This window comes from Salmo salar, chromosome ssa01 (genome assembly GCF_905237065.1).
Source record: "Salmo salar chromosome ssa01, Ssal_v3.1, whole genome shotgun sequence".
Lineage (NCBI taxonomy): Eukaryota > Metazoa > Chordata > Actinopteri > Salmoniformes > Salmonidae > Salmo > Salmo salar.
In genome coordinates, this window is record NC_059442.1 from 11521702 (window position 1) to 11543622 (window position 21921).

The window sequence follows — 21921 nt, forward strand, 5'->3', positions numbered from 1 at the left end:
AAGTTTCTAATTTAGTCAGAAAGTCGTTTTTATTGCAAGTTAAAGCGTACTGTTAGTTAGCTAGCAAACATTAGCTTGCTGGCTCGCTAGCTAACGTTACGTGTGTGATCTGTGTAGTAATGTTATTCAAATCAGAAACCCATTTGCATTGCTAGTTATAGCCTAATGTTAGCTAGCTAACATTAAACCTAGTTTGTTAGCTTTAGCTACATGCAGATTCATACTACAGCTAAGACAATGTTTGTATTGGTAGTAGTATGAGTTGGGATTATTGCAGTTCATTGTTTAGGTAGCTTGTCACATGTCTAAACAGAAGACTACACTTCGCCCAGATGAATACATGACCCATCAAATTAGCCAGGTGTGTCTGGGGGTGATTATGGCCATCTATTGTATTTCATGAACATGTGTACATGTCCAGACAATAGTGACCCATCCACTTAGCTAGATGTGGCTGGGGGTGGTTACAGCATTTCTTTCACATGACCAATCAATTTAAACAAGTGTGTCTGGGTAAAAGTCATCTAACAATTATTAAATATTTATCTGGACACTTCCTGTTTTTATATTGCTGCTATGCAAGTAACCACTTCACTGTACCATTTACACCTTCTGTATCCTGTGCACGTGACAAATAAACTTTGATTTTATTTGATATATGGTGTGTTTAGCACATGGCCTCACATGTGAAACCTTAAAGAGATGAGTGGGGCTAATGCTTCAGAGGGTGTGAATGATGCTGAATGGGTGTAGACAAAGAAGAGCTCTCCAGTAGGTGTACCAAAACATGTAAAAAACAAATTTTGCTACATGAGACCGAATCGAGGCGGTCGTTCACATATACAGTTGAAGTAGGAAGTTTACATAAACCTTAGCCAACAACATTTAAACTCAGTTTTTCACAATTCCTGACATTTAATCCTAGTAAAAATTCCCTGTCTTAGGTCAGTTAGGATCACCACTTTATTTTAAGAATGTGAAATGTCAGAATAATAGTACAGAGTGATATATTTCAGCTTTTATTTCTTTCATCACATTCCCAGTGGGTCAGAAGTTTACATACCCTCAATTAGTATTTGGTAGCATTGCCTTTAAATTGTTTAACTTGGGTCAAACGTTTTGTGGGAAGCTTCCACAAGCTTCCCACAATAAGTTGGGTGAATTTTGGCCCATTCCTCCTGACGGAGCTGATGTAACTGAGTCAGGTTTGTAGGCCTCCTTGCTCGCACACGCATTTTCAGTTCTGGCCACAAAGTTTCTATAGGATTGAGGTCAGGGCTTTGTGATGGCCACTCCAATACCTTGACCTTGTTGTCCTTAAGCCATTTTGCCACAACATTGGAAATATGCTTGGGGTCATTGTCCATTTGGAAGACCCATTTGCGACCAAGCTTTAACTTCCTGACTGATGTCTTGAGATGTTGCTTCAATATATCCACATAATTTCCCCTCCTCATAATGCCATCTATTTTGCGAAGTGCACCAGTCCCTCCTGCAGCAAAGCACCCCCACAACATGATTTTAATTTATTTTTATTTCACCTTTATTTAACCAGGTAGGCTAGTTGAGAACAAGTTCTCATTTACAACTGCGACCTGGCCAAGATAAAGCAAAGCAGTGCGACATAAACAACAACACAGAGTTACACATGGAATAAATAAACATACAGTCAATAATACAATAGAGAAAGTCTATATACAGTGTGTGCAAATGAGGTAGGATAAGGGGGGTGAGGCAATAAATAGGCCATAGTGACAAAATTATTACAGTATGGCAAATTAAATGTTGGGGTGATAGATGTGCAGAAGATGAGTGTGCAAGTAGCGGTACTGGGGTGCAAAAGCGCAAAATAAATTAAATAAATAACAATATGGTGATGAGGTAGTTAGATGGGCTATTTACAGATGGGCTATGTACAGGTGCTTTGATCTGTGAGCTGCTCTGACAGCTGGTGCTTAAAGTTAGTGACGGAGATGAGAGTCTCCAGCTTCAGTGATTTTTGCAGTTCGTTCCAGTCATTGGCAGCAGAGAACTGGAAGGCGGCCGAAGGAGGAATAGGCTTTGGGGATGACCAGTTAGATATACCTGCTGGATCGCGTGCTGCGGGTGGGTGCTGCTATGGTGCTAGCAACGACTTATAGATGACGCTGATGATGATGCTGCTGCCACCCCCGTGCTTCACAGTTGGGATGGTGTTCTTCGGCTTGCAAGCCTCCCCCTTTTTCCTCCAAACATAACGATGGTCATTATGGCCAAACAGTTATATTTTTGTTTCATCAGGCCAGATGACATTTCTCCAAAAAGTACGATCTCTGTCCCCATGTGCAGTTGCAAACCGTAGTAGTTTTTATGGCGGTTTTGGAGCAGTGGCTTCTTCCTTGCTGAGCGGCCTTTCAGGTTATGTCGTTATAGGACTCGTTTTACTGTGGATATAGATACTTTTGTACCTGTTTCCTCCAGAATCTTCACAAGGTCCTTTGCTGTTGTTCTGGGATTGATTTGCACTTTTCGCACCAAAGTACATTCATCTCTAGGAGACAGAACGCATCTCCTTTCTGAGCGGTATGACGGCTGCATGGTTCCATGGTGTTTATACTTGCGTACTATTGCTTGTACAGATGAACGTGGTACCTTCAGGCATTTAGAAATTGCTCCCAAGGATGAACCAGACTTGTGGAGGTCTACAATTGTTTTTCTGAGGTCTTGGCTGATTTCTTTTGATTTTCCCATGATGTCAAGCAAAGAGGCACTGAGTTTGAAGGTAGGCCTTGTAATACATCCACAGGTACACCTCCAATTGACTCAAATGATGTCAATTAGCCTATCAGAGGCTTCTAAAGCCACGACATCATTTTCTGGAATTTTCCAAACTGTTTAAAGGCACAGTCAACTTAGTGTATGTAAACTTCTGACCCACTGGAATTGTGATACAGTGAATTATAAGTGAAATAATCTGTCTGTAAACAATTGTTGGAAAAATTAGTTGTGTCATGGTCAAAGTAGATGTCCTTACCGACTTGCCAAAACTATAGTTTGTTAACAAGACATTTGTGGAGTGGTTGAAAAGCGAGTTTTAATGACTCCAACCTAAGTGTATGTAAACTTCCAACTTCAACTGTACATACATCAATAAAATATATGTTGGATGTGAAACAAATACAAATCTCCTTGTTCTACCCACAGTTTCAATGGAAAACACCATTCTCAAATATAATTCTTAGATAATCAAACCTATGAGCAAACAACATTGAAAAGAACTATTTTCAAGAGCTTGTGCTCACTGGGAAAACATCTGAAGGTCTTATGTAGATCCAATTGATTAACAATACACTAACTGACTGTTCAGTGCAAAAACATGTCCTGTACTGAAGCAGCTTTGTAGGTAAATACAAGTCAACCACTTCCCTCTTCTGAGTTCATACACAAGTTAACCTTGAGAAATTGATCCAAAGCTTTGTTTGTTTTGATTGGCTTCCAATAACTTAGCGAATGGAAAAAGGCCTTGTGTAGGCCTAACAGTGAAACCACACACACAGTTGACTTTAAAAGCCCCTAAATCAAACAGCGGTAGTGAGTTGGATTGGTTTCCCCAGTTCCCTCAAACACTTCCTCTAGAGCCTGCGTGGGAAACTTTGATTGACAGATGGGGGGGAGAAGGGGGGAGGGACCGTGTCCACTCACAACACACAGAGGTCTGAGAGGAATTATCATTGCCATGGAGACTATAAGTGGGAGGGTTTCGGCTTGCTCCAGTTTTCTGAATGGCTCTAATTGCTCTCCTGCAGCTGTTGTATCCCCCAACACACACACACATGCACGCACTCCTGCATGCATATATGCACACACACATACCTGAGACAAATTTGGGGTCTCCCCTCACCCTTCCCCTCCCTAAAAACTGGGGCCCTTTGACCCTCGAGTTGTGACCAAACTGCAACTCATTCATAAATAACCCCTCTGACAGCACACACACACACACACGGGGTTATTGAGATCATGGCTTTGGTTAACTTCCATCTTAACGTTGACGTTGTGGAGAGAGTTGAGTAATGCTTCTAGGACGATACTTTAATCATGTAACATAACCAGATAATCATTTCATTGATGGAGCTCAACTCCACAGGTTTATGGATTAAAATATTGCCCTGTGGTGTTTTCATTAGGCTACAAATAGAAGAAATTGACTGAAACAGTGACCACAGGACAAAATGTAGACAAAAGTACAAATAAAAAACCCTTGAATGAGTAGGTGTGTCCAAACTTTTGACTGGTACTGTATATACACTACCGGTCAAAAGTTTGGACACACCTACTCATTCAAGGGTTTTTCTTTATTTTTACTATTTTTTTTACTATTTTGAATGCTTTTATGTGTGGTATGATCGCTAGTTAGCCTATTGCAGATCTGGACAAACGATCCACCTACCACTATTGTCACTATGAATGGTGGATAGAGGGCAGGACAGACAGAGTGGTATACTATATTGACCTGTGGTATAGTAAAACTGTAATGCGTAAGGGAAGTACTAAAACACCTTGAAATCGAGGAGGCGCATGCAAGGAGATGAGGACATGTGGCTCTGATGGAAGACATTATATAGTCAAACCTGCAAAAGAGCCAATTTAAACCAGGGAGAAAACACACTACCCTCCCCAAAGCAAAAGAAAACTAAAAACTTCCCCCACCCCCCAGTAAATTTCAAACTGTCCATTAGCCAATCTATATGTGCATATCTATCTCAATGACATCGTACACCTGCACATCGACTAGGTTCTGGTACTCCGTTTATATAGCCAAGTTATCATTACTCATTGTGTATTTATTTAATGTGTTATTATTTTTAAAATGTTTCTCTCTGCATTGTTGGGAAGGGCTCGTAAGTAAGCATTTCACTGATAGTCTACACCTGTTGTTTATGAAGCATGTGACCAATACCATTTGATTTGATTTGATTATCTACCAGCTCCCCTATTAGTCACACCAGCCAGCATTCTGTTCTGTCACCACCAACACAATAACAATCAGATCACGTTTCCCTCTGAACTGTACCCTTTCCTCTTCCTCTTCTCATCACCGTCACTGCAGTACATCAACACCTCTCATCCCCGTCACTGCAGTACATCAACACTCATCACCGTCACTGCAGTACATCAACACCTCTCATCACCGTCACTGCAGTACATCAACACCTCTCATCACCGTCACTGCAGTACATCAACACCATCATCACCGTCACTGCAGTACATCAACACCATCATCACCGTCACTGCAGTACATCAACACCTCTCATCACAGTCACTGCAGTACATCAACACCATCATCACCATCATCACCGTCACTGCAGTACATCAACACCTCTCATCACAGTCACTGCAGTACATCAACACCTCTCATCACAGTCACTGCAGTACATCAACACCTCTCATCACAGTCACTGCAGTACATCAACACCATCATCACCGTCACTGCAGTACATCAACACCTCTCATCACCGTCACTGCAGTACATCAACACCTCTCATCACCGTCACTGCAGTACATCAACACCATCATCACCGTCACTGCAGTACATCAACACCATCATCACCGTCACTGCAGTACATCAACACCATCATCACCGTCACTGCAGTACATCAACACCATCATCACCGTCACTGCAGTACATCAACACTCATCACCGTCACTGCAGTATATCAACACCATCATCACCGTCACTGCAGTACATCAACACCTCTCATCACCGTCACTGCAGTACATCAACACCTCTCATCACCGTCACTGCAGTACATCAACACCATCATCACCGTCACTGCAGTACATCAACACCATCATCACCGTCACTGCAGTATATCAACACCATCATCACCGTCACTGCAGTACATCAACACCTCTCATCACCGGCACTGCAGTACATCAACATCATCATCACCGTCACTGCAGTACATCAACACCACCGTCACTGCAGTACATCAACACCTCTCATCACAGTCACTGCAGTACATCAACACCTCTCATCACAGTCACTGCAGTACATCAACACCTCTCATCACAGTCACTGCAGTACATCAACACCTCTCATCACAGTCACTGCAGTACATCAACACCTCTCATTACAGTCACTGCAGTACATCAACACCTCTCATCACAGTCACTGCAGTACATCAACACCATCATCACCGTCACTGCAGTACATCAACACCTCTCATCACCGTCACTGCAGTACATCAACACCTCTCATCACCGTCACTGCAGTACATCAACACCATCATCACAGTCACTACAGTACATCAACACCATCATCACAGTCACTACAGTACATAAACACCATCTCAACACCTCTCACTCACAAATCTTCCCCCAAGTCTTGCACCCATTGCCGCTTGTCCTCTCCCTCACTTCCCAAAGCTCTTCCTCCACCCATCCCTACGAAGTCTTACCCCCTCCCCTCAACCCCTGAAAGTCATCCCTCCCCCTCCAAATGTGTCTTACCTCTCCTACCCCTATGACATTGATGAAGCCCAGATGAGTGAAACGCTTGTCCTGTAAAATGGAATAAATATTGTGCGGACCTTCCCTCTCCTCTCTCTTCTTCACCCGACTCCCAACCTCCTCCCCCTCCAAATTCTCCCCCTCCTCTCACCAGGTTCTTGAAGAGAGAGGTGACCTCCCTGGTGAAGACGGCCATGTTGAGGAATCCTGTGGACACCTCGTTGTTGTCCTGGGTCAGGTGACTGTTCCCCAGGTTCTCCAGCACCTCGATGTACTGCTCCTTGTTCTCCGCATGACCTAGAACCACAAACACACTTCATTGTTGTTTCTCCCTCTCTCTCCCCCCCCACACTCTCTCCCCTCTTTCTCCCCCTATCCCCCTCGCTCCCTCCCCACTCTCTCTCCCCTCTCTCTTCCCCTCGCTCCCTCTCTCCCTCTCCCAGTGTAGTGTCTAACCCAGCGGTGCCGCTGTACTAGATGTAATAGTTGCTGGAACCCAGCTGGATCAGAGCCAGCATACTGTCGTTTGCACAATAGTGTGAAATTGGTCATGTAAACAAGTCTTTTTTGAGTACCTATCTCCAGTTTTCTAGCATGGGTGCCAGTATGTGGATTCCAATCTGTTTGTGCTTTAGCCAGGTCCTTTGTCAAAGGTCTGGCATGGCAACGACAGTGGGAGAAGTAACAGCCTGGCACCCAGGCTACAGTTTTTCCAGTAACTATTACAAAATGTACATCTATACCATCCTGATGGCTTACCTCAGATAACAGTCTGCTTTTGTTCAAAATGGTCTCTTTCAGTCTTTAATGTTGTGTGTGCATGCTTGTTTGTGTGTCAGAGCCAAGGTCTGCGGCTGCATGCTAACTGCGGGTTTGTTGACAACAAAAATCTGACGAGCAGCACAGCATTGACTAACATATTGAGGAAGATCATTAATGGCCCCCTGTAGAGGTAGAGAGAGAGAGACAGAGAGAGAGAGAGGTAGAGAGAGAGAGAGAGAGAGAGGTAGAGAGAGAGGTAGAGAGAGAGAGAGGTAGAGAGATAGAGAGAGAGAGAGGGGTAGAGAGAGGGGTAGAGAGAGAGAGAGGTAGAGAGAGGGGTAGAGAGAGGGGTAGAAAGAGAGAGAGAGAGAGAGAGAGAGAGAGAGAAGGGGGGATGGTGAGTCAACCAACTAACCACATACTGTATCACTCATGGCTGATTGAGGGGTTCTGAATCAGCCAGCCACTAGCAACAAACAGGAAAAGAGGGGCCCCCCTTAGCCTTACTGGAATGGAACGGCCCCATATGATTCCAGTTAAGAGGGAGAAAGAAAGTAGGGGTTTAGAGGGGGGATGGTGGATGTGTGGATAGAAGTGGAGTCTCTCTGTACTGACTGACCAAACATCATTTCCTAACTCTGTCTCTCTCTGACTTACATCTGACAGTTAAACCCCCCCAAATAGGAAACAGACTATTTCACAGTTCAGTAAGAAGAAAAACAACTTGTTTTTTTAATGTGTTCATCCATTTTTTCTGTATGTTGTTAGCATTATGAACCTGGTGAGTAGTCGCTTCGTCACATCAGTATGAAATAGTGAATAGTAGTTGTCAGGGTTGGGTAGGTTACTTTATACATTTAATCCATTACAATTACAAGTTAGCCGTCCAAAATTGTAAATCTGCAACGTAACTTTCGGATTACCCAAACTCAGTAACGTAATCTGATTACATTCAGTTACTTTTTTGATGACTTTCCCCTTTAGAAGGCATTAGAAGAAGACAAAAATGTCTATTGCAGGATAAATCAACGTTAAAGTTTACATAGCTGGCCATATGTGGATGTAAAATGTTACTTTATGGGTTGGTTATGTAGGCTTCTTCTAACCCATCTCTTTCTACTACATATAATAATACGATTACGTTATATCTAAATATATATATATTTATTATATTATATTTTATATATATATTTATATATATAAAAATTCTCTCCACCAACAAGAGGGGTGTGAACAGTTTGTGTCATGAACAGTGCTTGTGCCCATAGAAATAGATGCAACGTGCACAACGAGGCGCCGGATGTTCCCCAATGCTGGAAAGGGGATACCTAGTCAGTTGTACAACTGAATACCTTCAACTGAAATGTGTCTTCCACATGGTCTTCCCTGTGGCTCAGTTGGTAGAGCATGGTGTTTGCAACGCCAGCATGGTGTGTGCAACGCCAGGGTTGTGGGTTCGATTCCCACGGGGGGCCAGTACAAAAACAAAATGCATGAAATGAAATGTATGTATTGACTACTGTAAGTCGCTCTGGATAAGAGTGTCTGCTAAATGACTAAAATGTAAATGTAATATCTTTACATTAAAAACCAAAGGCTATCAGAATTCCAGTCATTCCAATAAATGTTATACCCTTTGATTTTCAAGAATAGGACTTGGAAATATGGAAGTATAGATTAGCAAGTTGTTCTACCTGAGCATAACCCCAAATCTAAGGACTTATTAGCCAGCCCTACTCTGTTTATGATTTTTTTGTCATGGAGGACTGATTGGGCTCATTGATTCGAGTTGAAAAATAAATGCAGCGCTCATGAAATGGCATGCTTTGAGCACTATTGAAAAGTGCTATGTACATGTGAAAAATGTATGCCATAAGCTGCATTTGCTATAGGCCTATTGTTTACCTTTTAGTTGGTGACACTGATATCTTGATAATATGCAGCTGTTTAAAGGGCAAATCCACAGATGAAACAATAACAAAACGGCACCCTGCCCCCCGTTTTGGGTTAAAAACAAAATTGGGCGATGGGCCTGGACAAATGGAACCACTCTCAGATGAATATGGGGACCTCGGTTCCGTCAGCACTGTGAACCCGAAATATATATATATTTTAATGTATTCTATCGAATAAAAACACTAGACCTATAGGTTATGTCGACGCTATGCCTCGAGTAAAACTGAACTGAAAACAAAACACAGTTCAGGCTATTCCCGTTAAAACAAATAGTTGTAAAAACAAACAACTTTGTAATCAAAATTCAACTCTTTAATTGGCGCATTTCAAACTGTCATTTTGTGAGGCGCAGCTGGGAACTAGTTCTGTACTATGGTGAGTGGTGAGGTCGATAAACCAGTGAGATTCTCCATCGTTTAAATCTCCAGTTTGGGAACATTTTGGCTTCCCAGTAGACTACAACGGTGATGGACAGAGAGAGTATATGTCTCCACTGCACAACCAGAATAGCCTATGCAGCTGCCAACACCTCAAACATGTTTACACGTTTACGTCGACATCACCCCAGTATTCAGCACCTCGTGAAAGTGTTCGAGCCACGTTACGAACTTTGTTCACCGGCGCCCATTTCAGCAAACAGGTAGTACTATATAAGCAAGCTAAAGTCGAAGTTGTCAATGAATTGGCCAATGTGTTGGGCTTACTACAGGTGGATGGACCTCTAGGGCTACAGACAGCTTTAAGAGTGACAGCCATCACATTACCCCGGAGCGGGAAATTAAAAGTACCGTGCTACAGACACGCCCCCTTTGTGAGAGTCACTCTGTACGAAAACATTATAGCATAGACCTATACAATGTCTGAACCATGTTTACATATTGATTTCACATGTATATTGCACTTTATTTTTGTGTTGTTCAAAAATCGAATCCAATTTATTGGCCACATACACATTTTTAGCAGATGTTATTGCGGGTGTTGTGAAATGCTTGTGTTCCTAGCTCCAACAGTGCAGTAATATCTAACAATACACAACAATACACACAAATCTAAAAGTAAAAGAATGGCTCCCAAGTGGCGCAGGGGTCTAAGGCACTGCATCTCAGTGCTAGAGGCGTCACTACAGACCCTGGTTCGATTATAGGCTGTATTACAACCGGCCGTGATTGGGAGTCCCATAGGGCGGCACACAATTGGCCCAGTGTCGTCCAGGTTAGAGTTTGGCCGGGGTAGACCGTCGTTGTAAATAAACATTTGTTCTTAACTGGCTTGCCTAGTTAAATAAAGGTTCAAATACATTTTTTATAAATATATAAATATTAGGACGATCAATGTCAGAGTGGCATTGACTAAAATACAGTAGAATAGAATACAGTATATACATATGAAATTAGTAAAGCAGTATGTAAACATTATTAAAATGACTAGTGTTCCATTATTTAAGTGACCAGTGATTCCATGTCTATGTATATAGGGCAGCAGCCTCTAAGGTGCAGGGTTGAGTAACTGGGTGGTAGCAGGCTAGTGATGCTATTTAACAGTCTGATGGCCCTGAGATAGAAGCTGTTTTTCCAGTCTCTCGGTCCCAGCTTTGATGCACCTGTACTGACCTCGCTTTCTGGATGATAGCGGGGTGAACAGGCTGTCTTTGATGATCTTTTTGGCCTTCCTGTGATATTGGGTGCTGTAGGTGTCCTGGAGGGCAGGCAGTGTGCCCCCAGTGATGCGTTTGGCAGACCGTACCAGCCTTTGGAGAGCCCTGTGGTTGTGGGTGGATCAGTTGCCGTACCAGGCAGTGATACAGCCCGACAGGATGCTCTCAATTGTGCATCTGTAAAATGTTCTGAGGATCTTAGTGGCCAAGCCAAATTTCTTCAGCCTCCTGAGGTTGAAGAGGTGCTGTTGCGTTGTTGTTGAGTAATCGTGGGTTTTCATTTAAGAAAATTAGGAAAACCAACACTGGATTTTCTTAAATACACTAAAATTAACTACAGTAACTGTTGGCAATGTATTTTCCTACTCTACCGAAACATGAACCCAAAACCGCAATACATACCGAACCGTGGGTTTGATGAACTGTTACACCCCTAACAGACAGACAGGGTGGAGTGGCTTAGCCAACGCGTCATATAGAACCCATACAACGACACCATCCACAAAACACACATTATCCCTCATCCCACACCCTAATCACGTGACTAACAAAGAAGCCTAACAAACAATGCCCACACAACAAGCCACTTGATGTCATTTATAAGGGAATTGGCAGCCATTTTGAAAATGCTGCTGATCAACACTTTTTGAATTTTTTTTATCATTTAACTACCGTAAATTCCGGACTATAACCGGAACTTCCCAGGCTTTGAACCCTGCGGCTTAAACAATGACGTGGCTTATATGTGGATTTTTCCCGCTTTCTGTGACGTGCTCAGTTTTTTGGCAGCATGAAGCTTTCATTAGACCAATGAAATTGCCCAACGGGTTAAGGTCAAACAACTTATTTGTTTACTGTTTAGATTAAATCGAGCGCTCTCAAACTTCCCATCATTCTGATTACGGTAGTCATTTTGTCACCCTCATCATGGCAAAGACACGGAGAAATGCATATGATGCAGCTTTCAAGTTGAAGGCGATTGATCTGGCTGTTGGAAAAGGAAATAGAGCTGCTGCACGGGAGCTTGGTCTTAATGAGTCGATGATAAGACGTTGGAAACAGCAGCGTGAGGAATTGACTCCGTGCAAAAAGACAACTAAAGCTTAATGCTAATTTTTTATTTTTTGTTACAAGCCGTGTTTCGTTAAAGCCTATTTATTTTTGTTACAAGCCGTGTTTCGTTAAAGCCTATTTATTTTTGTTACAAGCCGTGTTTTGTTAAAGCCTATTTATTTTTGTTACAAGCCGTGTTTCGTTACAGCCTGTGTAAAGTTAATTTGTTTCAATGTACTGGTAGGCACCTGCGGCTTATAGACATGTGTGGCTTATTTATGTTCAAAATAATATCTTTTTTTAATTCAGTGGGTGCGGCTTATATTCAGGTGCGCTTAATAGTCCGGAAATTACGGTAAGCAAGTCAGTTTAGAACAAATTTGTATTTACAATGATGGCCTACCCCAGCCAAACCCTAACCTGGACAACGCTGGGCCAATTGTGCGCCGCCGCATGGGACTCCCAAACAAGGCAGGTTGTGATACAGCCTGGAATCGAACCAGGGTCTGTAGTGATGCATCTAGCACTGAGATGCAGTGCCTTTGACCGTTGTGCCACTCGGAAGCCCCACCTAAAGCCTGTCGGTATAATGCTTTATAACTTGTTGAACACATGTATGAGCCTTTATAATGTATTATAATAAGGCTTATAATGCCGTGTATAAGTGTGTGTGTGTGTGTGTGTGTGTGTGTGTGTGTGTGTGTGTGTGTGTGTGTGTGTGTGTGTGTGTGTGTGTGTGTGTGTACGTGTGTGTGTGTGTGTGTGTGTACGTGTGTGTGTGTGTGTGTGTGTGTGTGTGTGTGTGTGTGTGTGTGTGCGTGTGTGTGCGTGTGTGTGCGTGTGTATGGGCATTTACTTAGTCCAGAGCTGTGGATGGCCTTGATCATCTTCTTCATCCTCTGTAAGGTGCTCTGGTCCATCTCTAAGGACTGCAACACATAAAGAGAGGAGAAGAAACTTAAGGAAACATATACTTGACATGTATTGAGCAGTATAGGGTTTCAGGAAGGCAAATCTTTCCCTGAGGTAAATCCTAACTTCAGATCGGTCAGTCCATGCAACTCTGACTTTGACGTAAATCATGTATTGATGATGTCAATTGAAGACATGAACAAAAAAAAATTATATTACACCGCAGACTCCAAGTTAGGATTTCACCCAGTAGTAATGAGAACCAGCCATGGTGAAAAACATTTAACCTGTCCAAACTGTCTCTAGGGAAAACACACTTTCTTTGACTTTCTAGCAGCGTTCATGACGACTGTAAAGTTCCCACGCCATGACTAATGTTAAGTGAACAGGTGAATCAGCACTTAGTCCGTCTAGAAACGTCACATTTGCCAACATTGGGCTGATGTCACTCATGCACTAACCACTGACCTCGCCTGATGTTTTTTTCAGGTTCACCGACTCTTTCAGGTTCACCGTGCATTTGACATGTTGAAACTTCCCTCTGCTCTGTTTGCATACGAACAGTGGTATTCAAATCTTAGCCACGAGGTCTGCTGGTTTTCTCTTCTACCTGATCATTAATTGCAACCACCTGGTGTGCCAGGTCTAAATCAGTCCCTGATTACAGGGAAGAATGAGAAGAGAAAAAAAAACAAGCAGTGGAACTGGATTCGAGGTCCTGATTTGCTAGTTACAGTTTTTACAAGGATAATTAAAGTTACAGTAACTCGACCAGTAGTGGTTAGTGTTCATGTGACATAACAGCCCTTGCCATTGTGGGGGACTTCCACATGTCTTATTTGTCAAATTCAAAAGAGCATGGGACTTTAAACTGTATAGAAATATATGGAAAGACTCACTTCTGCCTTATTTTCCACTTTCACAGTCAACTGCTGAGCAAGGTCACGTACAGTAGGAGTCAGGGCAAGACATAGAGGTCAAAGTGAAAATGTAATGTCTGAAACTGTTACGCTTCAATGTTATAAATGTGTTTACTTAAGTCTATGAGACAGTCCGGGTGACGGTGATGTGTCCAATATGATGTTCCCTATAAACAAATTAGGTAATGTCGCCATTTAACAAAGAGATAACCTTTTTAAAACCTCTCTTGTACACAGAATCCAAGCACAGGCCACACCACCATGGTGCAGTAGATGGTAGAACAGTTACAACACACCCTGTTACGGTAAATCAAAAGGTATGTTACGCTTCCTAACAGAGACTTTAAAACCCCCCAGCATGCATTTAGCATAGAACCTAAGGTCCTGAGGACCAGACCTTGTGGTTCATCCCTGCTGTGTCCTGTCTGCAGCATCTGCTGATACTCTGTCTTACACATACACAGAGCTGCTGTAATAATAGAGCGGTGTCCAAGGTTTGAAACAGACAGTAGAATAGAGGGAAGATTGCATTGTCTGTGGAGAAAACACCCAGTCTGTCTCAATGGTAACACATGTATTTATGGGTGTAACTGTTTTGCTCTTCTCTCAAGGGTATAGGGAATTTTGGTATGTGTGTGTCCCTGGTTGTGTGTGTGTGTGTGTGTGTGTGTGTGTGTGTGTGTGTGTGTGTGTGTGTGTGTGTGTGTGTGTGTGTGTGTGTGTGTGTGTGTGTGTGTGTGTGTGTGTGTGTGTGTCAAAGCCCCAGTGTGTGTCACTGTCAACCCATGGTCAGGCAGCGCAACAGGAATTCCTGGCTTCAGGGATATCTGATCCTATGAACCTGCTGCTGGCAAGAGGACAGATTTGTTGAATAACCACAAGAACGACTAGCCCTTGGAATCTGGCTTTCCCTTGCTCTCTCTCCTTTTATCTCTCTCTCTCCATTCAAATAACCTTATCAGCACTCAACTACTATCAAGAGTAACAAACAGCAGTCGGAGGCCACAGCCAGCCCAACACAACCACTATAGCCATAACACACAGCCTCCCCCCACAACATCACGACCTAGTAATGGGATCACTCTGCCCTCTGATCACTCTGATACCCAGCCAGCATTTGGAAATGGCCCTGATCACATTGCATTAAAATGGATTCTCTCCATAGCTGCCCTGCATATCTGGGTTCAAATCCTAATATTAATTGGCTTTAGCCTGCATAGAGTGGTAGGCACTTTTGGGACTTTCCTATTGGTTCCATTGCACCAGGCAAGCTCAATCAAGCCCAGCTAAAGTATTTGAAATGATTTCAAATAGTATTTAAACCCAGGTCTGGGAATCAGATTCCAAAATGGCCTCTCCCCAGCGGAACTATCCCAGCTATGTTTCCAGACTGTCGTAACTATAAATAGTTTTATTAGTCATATAGAGAAATGGTTGGACTGGCACATCAGGGTATCTCTGTTGGACTGGCACGTCCAACCCCAGAGTATCTCTGTTGCTTACCTCTCTTTTGTGATGGTTATCAGGAGAAATGCCATACACAGTGTGCGTGTATGCCCATCCAAAACCTTCACCTAAACATACTGACAGAGATACACAAACAGACTCTAGCATCCAGCGGTACTGTTCAGTTAGGAGAGCTGGCCAGGAACCCAGTGATGTATCAAATCCTCTTAAAGGAGCAATCTGTAGTTGTTACATCCATTGTTGGATTTATAAATGAATAATATACCCATAGATTCTTGAAGAATTTAACTTAATGCCTCATGTACACCATCAGAACCCAAAATATAAGATTGTTTTACAACATTGTTTGTAAAACAATGTAAACCTCAAAACATGGTTAAAACTATAATGTTGATATCATGGATGGTCAGTCCTGGCAACCATAGCTCTGACTATGAATTTGAGAGTGGTTACATTTCCCCAGGCCCTTCCCTAAGCTTTTTTTTAATGAAAAAGAGACAGGGAGACTGCATTGTTACAGTTTAAACTGCAGATTGGTCATTTAAAATGTGTCATATCATTATTACACAACTGAACTTTGTGTAAGGCTATGTATTTAGTTGGGTAATGTGTATTTTTTTTTACTATGTCTTCTTTCTTTGTACCACTGAGGTTGACTTGGATCATACAGCTATATATTCATGAATAAAGCTTAGTGTGTGTGTGATGTCACAGTCAGAAGCCAGCTTCTCTCTCTGATTCACCTACAATGTTGAGAAGCCTTGAAAACACAGTCCGAGGATAAATGGATTCAAACAAACATTAACACATACATAATCCCCAACAGGCCTTGAGGCTGGAGTTCCGCCCACCAAACCCACTGTCCTTCACCCCCCCCAACCCAACCCCAACACACACTAATCCTTCCTAGCCGTCCACACTCCAAACGAGTGCCGTTTGGCTGGCCTGCTGTGTTTGTTTCCGGTGGTCCTGCTACAAGCTCAGCCAGGTCATCCCAACCCAGAACCCCATAGAGCCCCAGTCACAGCCCTCAGGAACTGAGCTAATTAAAGAGGCTCTGCCATAATCCCTTCAGGAAGCTCTGCCAGAGATGTGCTGTGCAGCCATGGGCTTCTAGTGGGGCTGATTGGCTCTTTTAGCCTAGCCCTGCTGTGAGGAAACCAGACATGGGATTATGCTGAGTCAACATTTGAGGAAGGCTGTGGAAAGGTTGATTTGGGGTTGGGATTCAGTTTATGGAAAACATAATTCTCCTAGCCTTGCTGTGACAAAATCAAGGCATGGGAGTCAACGTTTGGAGAAGGTTACGAGAAAGTTGTGGTAATGTTGGGCTTTTGGATTCACTCAGTCTGGCAGGTCTGCCATGCCAAGTCTGAAGAGCATTAGTCAAATGTGTTCCAGCCAGGATTGCACCGTGCTTCTATTGCCAGGCATTTTATCCAGCCTCAGCATTTTTTGTTGTGTAAAAAGAGGTAGGAAATACTTAAGTGTGTTGGTAGAACAAATGAAGGCCTCTGATTAGGAACAGACATTTTATTTCATCCTCCCAGCCTTCAGTTCAGCCTCAACAATTAGAGGCCATCAAGTTCCCGATAACAACAACAACGACGATAACAACAAATCAAGGAGCTGCGTGATGCTCTGCGCGACAGCTTTCTCCAATAGCGAGTCAACACTGTTTACCTGTGTCATTTTTTAGAGTTCCATGCATTACTAGCTGATCTTCACCATCATAATCACTCCCTTCTCTTATAAGAGATAAGATCGCTCTAACAACTGCCTTGAGGAGATTCTACTTACTCCAAATCTCCCGTTGACATTGAAGTTCAGTAAAATGCGTACCATCAAGACCCACCAATAGAGATCAAAGCTGTGGCCATTCATAGCTCAAGATTTTGACGAAGGCTCAGATGATTATTGCCCATCTGAACATCTGTTGCACAATGGTCTCTCAAACAGTTCACAACAGAGACCTTGAGAGACTATTCCTCAGCAGTCAATGTCTCAGTGGGTATGGTATTGGTATTCTATTAGGATCCCCATTGGCTGTTGCGAAAGCAGCAGCTACTCTTCCTGGGGTCCACGCAGATCATGAAACATGACATAATACAGAATATTAATAGACAAGAACAGAACTACATCAATTTAAATCAATACATACACACAAAATATCTAGGTCAAATAGGGGTGAGGTGTTGCTTTATCTGTTTTTTGAAACTAGGTTTGCAGTTCACTTCTGCTATATGAGATGGAAGGGAGTTCCATGCAATATTGGTGACTGTGGTGGCATGTCAGAGCTGTGCGTAAGTTGCCTATGCAAACAATTTGGAATTATCAACACATTGTTTCTTAGAAAAAGAAGTGATGCAGTCAGTCCTCAACTCTTTTACATTTTGAATATTACAGTTTACAATCTAAGATAACATTTTGTCTCCTCAACTTCTTCAACACCATTCATGACCAGATTTAGCCGAGGTCTTTTGCTTAGGGAATGATTTGTACTAAATATGCTCTTAGTTTTAGAAATGTTCAGGACCAGTTCATCATTTTTTATTTACCTTTATTTAACTAGGCAAGTCAGTTAAGAAGAAATTCTTATTTTCAATGACGGCCTAGGAACAGTGGGTTAACTGCCTTGTTCAGGGGCAGAACGACAGATTTGAACCTCGTCAGCTCAGGGATTCGAACTTGCAACCTTTCTGTTACTAGCCCAACGCTCTAACCACTAGGCTACCCTGCCGCCCCAATTACTGGCCACCCATTCCAAAACTGACTGCAACTCTTTGTTAAGGGTTTCAGTGACTTCATTAGCTGTGGTTGCTGATACATACGTATATGGTTGAATCATCAGCATACATGGACACACAGGCTTTGTTTAATGCCAGTGGCATGTTATTGGTAAAAATAGAAAAAAGTAGAGGACCTAGAGAACTGCCCTGCGGTACACCACACATTGACATAAGAGAAGCTTCCATCAAAAAATACCCCCTGAGTTAAATTAGATAGACAGCTCTGAAACCACGATATGGCAGAGGTTGAAAAGCCATAACACATAAGTTCTCAACAACAGGTTATGGTCAATAATATCAAAGGCTGAACTGAAATATAACAGTACAGCTCCCACAGTCTTCTTACTGTCAATTTCTTTGAACCAATCATCAGTCATGTGTGTCAGTGCAGTTCATGTTGAGTGAACCCATGGGCACTTTCTCTGTTATGGGAGAAACGGTATTCAGGTGAAACTTGGCTATAGCAAGTTACTGCAAGACAAAGGTCATAACTGTACTGTAGCTAAGGTTATCCTGGAAAGTATTCAGTGTCACAGTCATTTAGCTTAACCCTCATACAGGAAAATTACATATTTGGACATGCTTATTTGTAAATCTTATTTAAATAAACACCTCACCTATCTATCAACAGCCCCAACCCTCTGCATTGCACTATCCACTGTCCCACGACGACATAAAACACTTGTGAAATATCATGGAAATATTTCTAAATAGCCTACGTTTATAAATTACATCAACATGAACTTGGCCAACTTCTTTTAGGAGTTTACCTATCGGTTCACCTCCCACAACTGTCAATAACAAGTTAGGCTACCTAATGCAGACAGGTATACAATATTAGTACGCACTGCGCGTTCACCTCTCTCTCGCTGCGCTGCACGAGCCTGACTTACCTCTTCGACTGCCGAAACCGTGTTCCGACATTCACTCATTTTGGACTGAAAACTCGAGGTAGCCGGTGAAGCCAAGTCCTCGTTTGTCAGAGCAACAAACTCCGAAATGTTGATACGCTCCGGCATATTTCTCTCAAGGTAAAGGGGTCCAACTGAAGATATACAAAAGTTTGTAAAAGTGTCAAAAACGCATGTTTCCAATGAAAATGCACTTGTTCTCCGTTGTGGAAAAGGCTACAGCAAAAGGTAAAATGTCTCACTGCGGTGCGGTTCATGAGTGAGCACCACTGCGAGCGCTACAGATCCAATGCTGGCTCTGTGCGTGCTGTTAGGGAGGGAGTAATTCCATCATCACGTGGAATGTTTCTGCTTTCTGGCATACTGAATTGGGCGCGTGAAGAATGGACCCGCAGTCTTTTGCCGTCTCATTTCCCCTCCATGCAAACCCTAGCGTGTAGTGAAAACAGTGGACTACTACACAGATGAATAGTGTGTCACACACCATAAAGTCCCTTTAGAAAGAAATGAAAAGGTTCAGGGTACTATGAGGAAATGGAGCAGGAGCCACCATGTGAAAGCACTGCAATATTCTACATTTTAATCAAGGCTTAACTAAACCAAAACATTCTACTTTCAATGCCTTCCATTGGTGCATTTCACCAGTTTAGCCAAATTATATAGCTGTCATTTTATGGCAAACCTCACCTCTACACTTGAAAAACCTTTATTCCAGCCTCTAATACCCTGCAGGGTAAATATAGTATGACTGTTGGGCCCCAGTGCAGGTAACAAACTTGTAACAAACCTCTATATACCTGCCCTTGACATTACGCTTTCACCTTACAGGTGTACTTGAGATACCCGACTCCTCATTCCTGCTACTATACAATCTGCCAACACATGAAAGGAAGGATATCAAAGTACTTTGCCTGAGGGAAGTTAAGTTTTAGACTTTAAAAGCTTTGGGTGCAATGTAGTCCAGGTTTGACTGTGTTTTCCAAGCCCACTGCAACCATATTGAGTATGGGGGGGACTACTTGATATGACCACCAAACCACATATTTACCTGCTGAAAGGATATAACCAATTGACCCTTCCCTTCAGCACAGAATTTGGTGCAACCTATCGCAGTGTTCCAATGCATAACAACTGTTGTCAAGTCTGACATACTGAGGTGTAATAAGAACTGCAGACTGCATCCAAGATGTCCGCCGGTTGTTCTCAAGGTAACCGACTCAGGTTCACATACTCCGATATATCTGAGTTGCATCCAGTTGATGTTAATCAACATTAAATGCTCACTAGCACTCAGAGCGCAAAGGGAGCAGCGACAACTCCATCACATCATCCAAAAATATGGGAGACATTGGATTAATATAAAATATTCATTGCTTTGGTTGCGAGTAATGGAAAACAAATCGGCCTCAGAGAGAATTATTTGAATAATAAATGTTTTGTGCATGAAGGTGATGACTAAATATTAATAGGAATATTCAAATCTGACTTCTTTGGGTGGCCGTATATGGGAATTGTCTTTCTGGGCCGGGCGTCAGTTAAACTGCGGTACCGAAGCAAAATTGGAGGAGCAGTTGAAACCTGGCCCCATTCGTCCGACACCTTGGACATGTTCACGTATTAAACGCATGGAAGCCATTGAGGGCATTGAAAAAAACTTGAGTTTTCATCCAAAAACACATTTTTCAATGCCATTGTACAGTGCACCAGGGGCACTTGTTACTATGATTCCTCAGATGCAAAGCCTGTTGATGGCGTATTTTTTTCAAATCTGAAATTATACTTTTGATATCATAGTTTTCTAGCTCAGCTGGTTAGCTAGAGCTCAGTCTTATTGACCACCCAGCGTTGCTAACGCTAGTTAGCCAGTTAATATAAATTGTGTTTTTTTTCTCCAAAATGTTAGCAAGCTAAGTTAGCCATGTTATGAATACAACTATCATCTACTGTCGACATAAGGATACGATTTGAGAGCACTAGTTAGCTCCAAAAAATGGTTAGTAACTATGGCTGCATGCTGACAGAACATTCAGAGCCATCGTGGCTAGTCACACTACAGCCTTCATTTTACCAGGTACCTGTGAAGCAATTGTAATGACAGTCCACCGCAACATACCGAAGGGTCTCCTGATTAGCAAGGGGTAGTCTGTGTTCAATTTCATTGTGTATTAAAAAACACAGTTTGAGGTCATTTTGAGGGGATTTTGCCAGTGGTGTATATATAAGGAAATGGGCTTTGCATGAAAAAAATTCTTCAGAAGTTGCAACAGTAACCAAGGGGGCGGGACTTAGCGAAGGGTCAACTTGGGAAACTTTTACATGCGTCATTGTGACAGTAAACTCAAACAAACTCAAGGTTATTTCCTGAACAGTCCTGAAGGAATAGCACATTCACTGCCAGACGTTTTGCAGTAGTAGTGCTGTGTTATTGTAATAGCAGCCTCGATTTCTAACTCCAACCCTTACTTTATTTTTGTAAAAACAAATATTTAACATTTATTTAACTAGGCAAGTCAGTTAAGAACTAATTTTTATTTACAATGATGGCCTACCCCGGCCAAACCCTCACCGGGACGACACTGGGCCAATTGTGCGCCACCCAATGGGACTCCCAATCACGGCCGGTTAGGATACAGCCCAGAATCGAACCAGGGTCTGTAGTGACGCCTCTAGCACTGAGTTGCAGTGCCTTCGACTTCTACGCCACTCGGGAGCCTAACACGTGATAACTCTTTCATGTAGGGTGAATTCAGAAAAAGTGTGACATCATATAAACTGGGACAGCTTAATCCTGACCTTGTTTATTTCTTGGTCTGACAATTGAAAATCAAAACTATTGTTGCTCATCCCTTGCAGAGAAACCACATGATCAAAATCATGTCACTTCATTGGTGTGACGTCATAGAAGGGGCTTCTAACAGGAAGCTTGCTGTAAGATCAGTGACATAGATTTTTTTTCTGTTTTGATATAAAGGTTATAAAACGGTCATAAATAATGATGAACTGTGCAA

General features: G+C 42.5%; 1 protein-coding gene across 2 annotated transcripts in view; it reads right to left on the reverse strand.

Annotated features, from left to right (window-relative positions):
• Nucleotides 1–19243, reverse strand: part of LOC106612547 (arf-GAP with SH3 domain, ANK repeat and PH domain-containing protein 3) — a 58931-nt gene extending 39688 nt beyond the window's left edge. The window contains exons 1-3 of one of the 2 annotated variants that reach the window (XM_045714254.1): nucleotides 18896–19243; nucleotides 12771–12843; nucleotides 6641–6786 (exon numbers count right to left, since the gene is read on the reverse strand). In XM_045714254.1, coding sequence (XP_045570210.1) covers nucleotides 6641–6786; nucleotides 12771–12843; nucleotides 18896–19021 — 345 coding nt within the window. In that variant the 5' untranslated portion in view covers nucleotides 19022–19243. The remainder of the gene's footprint in view (nucleotides 1–6640; nucleotides 6787–12770; nucleotides 12844–18895) is intronic. The other variant, XM_045714253.1, reaches the window with a different exon arrangement.
• Between the last annotated feature and the right edge of the window lie 2678 nt (nucleotides 19244–21921).